This window comes from Lupinus angustifolius, chromosome LG05 (assembly GCF_001865875.1).
Source record: "Lupinus angustifolius cultivar Tanjil chromosome LG05, LupAngTanjil_v1.0, whole genome shotgun sequence".
NCBI classification, from domain to species: domain Eukaryota; kingdom Viridiplantae; phylum Streptophyta; class Magnoliopsida; order Fabales; family Fabaceae; genus Lupinus; species Lupinus angustifolius.
The window spans coordinates 18,570,741-18,576,509 of NC_032013.1; the positions used below are offsets into that span (position 1 = coordinate 18,570,741).

Sequence of the window (5,769 nt, forward strand, 5' to 3'; positions counted from 1 at the left end):
AAAGTATTAAAGAAAATAATCATTCACATAATTAACAAAAATAGAAATTAACATCCCAAAATAATTGTTTTATTATTCATTCAGAGAGACAAAATATATTATAATGAACAAAATGATTTGGTACATGCGAATATAATAAACTAAATGATTTGGTAGATGAAGAATATAATGAAAAGGAAACAAATTAATGAGGTGAAAGATTTGCCGTTAATCTTGTCCACAATTTTTCCTCCGATTTCTCTACACAAATCTTGTATAATAGTTTATTGATTTCCTTTTAAAATCTGGGTCCTTTTTGAAAATCAAAAGATGTTAAATACTTCATTGACAAGATTTCAATGAAGGAAATCAACGAACTTAATAATTTGGTAGATGAATAAGAAGTAATCTACACATTAAATTTTCATCTCACACAAATATCGTATAACAACCACTTTTCATCTGAAATCTGGGACCTTTTTTAAAATCAAAATATGTTAAAGACCTCATTGACATGATTCTGAAACGGAAACACAACTTTAACACTTTCTTTTTTCTCTTTTTCACTCTATGTAGTATTGCTCTTTTTTTACAGCTTTGTGTTTTCTTCCTCCAATCTTCATGAACACACTCTTATAGAAACACATATTCATATTTTTACTGATGAAATAGAACATTGAGTGAACTACAATATTTATAGATGAACAACCATTAATATATCAACAAACGAAGAGACGCATAATCACTCAACCATTAATACTTCAACAACCAAGAGACGCATAACCACTCAACCGTTAGTATTTCAATAAACAAAGACGCATAACTACTCAACCATTAATATGTCGGACGCTTAAAAAGTCGTATAACATCAACAACGTATAATTAAGAAAGCGATGTTACTATGTCATCTTCAACAACGCTTCTGTAACTATGCGCTATTGAATATATTAACTTCAACAACACTTTCTATCAAATGCGTTGTTAAACGTAAATCATTCAAGTCAACACTAACGTTACTGATGTTCAATGATACTTTGTCAACAATGCGCTATTGAAGTTACACACATTGACAACGTCTACTTTATTATGCGCTGTTGATGTTCTTTCGCCTCATTTTGCAACAGCATCATTCAAAATTGCGTTATTGAATGACCGTTATTTAGTACGATATCTGACGTAGTGTAAAGAAAATAGGAAAATAAAATTACACTATAGTAATAGTTATACCATGTTTTACCTTTATATATAGTAAATATATATATAATTTACCGAATATGCAATTTAATTAGTAATGATTAAACTATTATATCAATATTCTGATTGGTATGATAATCACTATGATAAAATAATAACGCTTTTTAACTTTTTGGTAACACCTTTTATTTAAAACAAATTTAATTATATTTACTTTTTTGTTCTAAATATACATTTTTTATATTATAATGTAAAATATATATGTCAGATAGATTTGGGAACCATTTAAAGACAAAATGAAAGTTCATGTCGAAGTGAACTTAGTTTGAGGTTCTTAAGTTATTAGTAAATGTAAATAAATTACTAGGAGATAGATATGGATTGCATAACACCTTTAAAGTAAGGGGAGTAGAGATATGATAAAAAGTGACTCCTTCCTACTTATTGTAATCTGTTAGAAAAATATTTAATTTAATTGCATTTTTTTCTTACAATCACTCAATGGTAGTTCTTATAACCCATTCCTTTCTCTACTCATGTTGCTAGCACTATCACACCTTTGACCATCAACTAATAGACATAGGAAGATTATGCAGCAAAAGTATACGACAAAAGTCTTTCTTAAGTGTTAATGATGTGGTATCTTTGACATGCACAATATAAAAAACAGCGCTTGTATAAATCATTTTTATCAAGAAATCTCAACAAAAGCCATCTGTTATTTTTTCGGTTCACCACAACAATAAAAAATTTGGAATCTCTAATTATATTCCTCACATATATACTCTTTTACTTTAATATAGAAAGGATAAAATATATTTCTCATTCGTTTTTTCAAATTGGCGTGTAGATCCGGTATACTGTATTAACTTAGTCTGTAACAAACAAATTCTTGATATTTCTTGTATTGGATTGTCACTTCTTATGCTCAGTTTAATACAATTTGCATATCTATAAAAGGATATGGTATAGTAAAATGATATATTTCCCTACTAAATACTCTTACTAATCCTTATATTCATAAGAAATTGATATATGTCAAAATGTGATACTTTACTTATTAATAATTGATTTATAAGTGATATATATCACTTTATTGTGGGTAGGAAGATTAGTAAGAATTTGATGGGCACTATACTTGGAATTTATAGAACATTTTCTCAAGCAACAATATTTTCAACTTCGTATAGGAGTTTCAGCCAGGAGAAAATTACACGAGTTTCTTGATTTATCAGTTTCGTCACCACTCCTAAGAGCACAAGCTTGAAGTGTCAAATGGTGAGTTATGCCAAATGAAGCCTCTAGAGGTAACTGATTCTTCATACCTTGACCCAAGCTTTGCATATAGACTCCATTGTTTGAAATTGTGGAACTATCGTAATAATCTAATTATATTGGGTCTAACTAGAACCCTAATAAATCATATTGAATTTAAAATAATTTTTAATCTCAAAAAATTTACATTATAATTTGCATGGCAACTGTTATAATAACCAAACTCAACACACTTTTTTTGACACGGTTGAGAACATAATCAATGTGACTTAATCTAGATTCACATTCTCTACAATAAACCAATACATTAATGATAGATCACCAAAAGGTGGTATAAAACCACAAAACAATGGGTTTGTTAAACACCAACCTAAACAATGAAGAGAGGAAGTGACATGTATGTGTGTTTTGATGTATGATATGAATGTACATGTACTATGAGAATGTGTGACCATGCATTGTAGTCGATGAGAGTGTTTGAGCGAGAAAACTTTACTTGAAGAGATGACATATATCCAAGAGAAATAGTGGTGAAACCTTTTTTTTATATAGTTAATAGATGTGTAGATCAAATTTTAGCAATTTGTAGAAATTTTGTGTCCATCTATCTCTAGTTAAAGATAAATAATATTGGATGTGAGAAAAGATATAATACGCAATTTCATTTGAACAGAACAATTATTTTATATGTTTTTCAGTACAAGCTTGTAAATTTAAAATGATTTTCTGCCTTAACCAATATACAATAATTTGTTTAACAAGTTCATACTTCATCTCCACTCCAATTCTTCTTGTGCTTTGGTAAAACTTTTATAACGTCGTTTATTAGAGATTTTAGCGGCCACGCAAGTATATCTCTCATCTTTTTTAACTCTTTGTCTAAATTATAATCAATACTTGGACCCCATTGTCCGTTAAAGTTAAGCCATGGTGGTTCTATAACATTAGACCCTAAATATTTAGCAGAAATCAATTCATATGCCACTAAATTAAAGATAAAAGGACTCCACTCAGTATCATATTTTATATCTACTCCATTTTTTCCTAGAAGAGTAAGGCCAACATGTGGATATGATGCATGGCTATGCAAGGTAGAATACACCATAGGTTTGTTGCCAACATTGAACTCAAGCTGAGAGGCATAAAGCCATGTACCTTTATTGTGTTGTGAGAAATACATTTGCCATAGTTGTGCATTGAAGTTGCTTACCCTTAATGTCACATGCTCCCAGTCTCCAACATGTTCACCCATCCTCCCTAATTTAATATTTTTAATGAACTTGAGTTTTGCACATGAAGCTCCATTGTATGGGTAGAAGACCCACAAGGCAAGGTCAGTGAAGGTACCTCCATACATTGGTTTCACATGTAAATAAGATCTAGCACTATTCAAATATCCTTTACTAACTCTATCTTTATTTTCATCATTAGATGGCAGGTCCATCCAAAATGAACCATCATTATTACCACCCTGAGGAAGGTTAGTGCCATTTGGTTTTATTGTGACAGGTTTTGACTCTTGCCCTTTTGTATATAGTAGTGCCCCATTAGAGAAAAACCAATTTACAGAAGAAGGATAAAATTTGTCATTAGGATGCAAGACCAACAATGGAGAGTAAATTTTCATTATTGCATCAATTTGTTGTAGATTAGGCATGGATGAAGTTTTGTTAGCATGAATATTTTTCAAACAGGAAATAGATAGTCTGGTAGCAGTCTCAACATTTTGTGCAACAAAGGTACCTACACGAACACCAGAAGCTTCAATCCCCCTACTGCTTGGTCTTACATCATAGATAAAGAATTTACTATTACTCCAAATCAGTGAATATTGCTCACTTTGATCAGTTAGGTCTTTCCTCACACACCTTATTTTAGCACAAAGCTTAGCAAGCGCTGTAGCTGCCGCTAGGCTATCACGCCTATTTAGTAATTTATTGAACCGTTACACTACATAATCTTTCGTTAACGCGTACAGAACTCTAAAGGCACTTCTTTCCCTCAAGTGATATGAACTTCTCTATAAATAGAGACACTTGAAAATATAATCACAATCCGAATTTTCTCATCCAAGAAATCATCCTCCATTTCTCTAATGCATGAGAGAAGTGTATGAAACATAAGTTTGTAAACTATTATTGAAAGATACGCTTCTTGTGTTTGTGCAAAACATATCAAGGTTTTCCAAAGTATCCTAAAGGGGATTTGCTGTTCATTCCATTTGCATCCAATATACTTAAATTGGTGGGGGCGAATCGAACCTAAAGGTTATTGTGATAACACACGTTTTGGAGGTTTTTACGTGCATATCCATCAACCATTTGTTTGTTCAAGTGTTGCAGCATCTTCCCAAGAATTCAAGTTTTCTCACAATCTTTAGGTTCAATTTTGTAATGATGGTTGCATCACTCAAGGAAATGACTTCTGATTTTGTGAATTTAGAAAAATTTGATGGAGACAATTTTATCCGTTGGCAAAAGAAGATGAAATTTCTTCTTACTACTTTAAAAGTGGTATATGTTCTTAACACCACCAGACCATTAGAGAATGAAGAAGAAACAATTGCAGAAACAAGAGAGAGACAAAAATGGGACAATGATGACTATATATGCATGGGCCACATCCTCAACGGTATGTCAAACTCATTATACGATATTTATCAAAGTTGTCATTCTGCAAAAGATCTATGGGAGAAATTAGAATCAAGGTACATGCAAGAGGACGCAACAAGTAAGAAGTTTCTTGTTTCTCATTTTAATAATTATAAAATGGTAGATAATAGACCTGTTATGGAACAAATGCATGAAATTGAACGTATTCTCAATAACTACAAACAACATAATATGCATATGGATGAAATCATTATTGTATCCTCCATAATAGACAAACTCCCTCATTCATGGAAAGATTTCAAAAGAGCCATGAAGCATAAGAAAGAGGACATATCTCTTGAGCAATTGGGTAATCACCTTCGTTTAGAAGAAGAGTATCGAAAACAAGATGATACTAAAAATCAAATTGCTCATGAAAAAGTCCATGTAATGGAGGAAGGAAATTCAAACAAAATTTCCAAGAAAAGAAAAAATTCGAAGAAAAGAAATCGAGATTTTGATAAGTCTTATGATAATCACAATGGTAATGACAACAAAAGAAAGAAAAAGATGGGCAATTTTTGTGAGAATATATTCAAGAATAATGTTGTTAATAATAATGATGATATGTTATCTGCTTATATTGTTGAGTCTTGTGATTTATGGCATATGCAACTAGGACATGTTAATTTTAGAAAATTGAATGATATGATGAAATCAAAATTAATTC

At 31.0% G+C, this 5,769-nt stretch overlaps 1 protein-coding gene across 1 annotated transcript; it reads right to left on the reverse strand.

The window, feature by feature from the left end:
- On the reverse strand, positions 3,212-4,769 carry LOC109347039 (vacuolar protein sorting-associated protein 62-like). The gene is made up of 2 exons (XM_019586771.1): positions 4,732-4,769; positions 3,212-4,370 (listed from the first exon to the last, which is right to left on the reverse strand). The coding sequence occupies exons 1-2, from the start codon at positions 4,767-4,769 to the stop codon at positions 3,212-3,214; spliced, it is 1,197 nt and encodes a 398-aa protein (XP_019442316.1).

Excerpts from the sequence above, each read along its gene's own strand:
- LOC109347039 (XM_019586771.1), bottom strand. The coding sequence starts at position 4,769 with ATGGTTGATGGATATGCACGTAAAAACCTCCAAAACGT. Across the intron at positions 4,371-4,731 it reads CGTAAAAACCTCCAAAACGT|GCGTGATAGCCTAGCGGCAG; the intron begins GTGTTATCACAA and ends ATTACTAAATAG.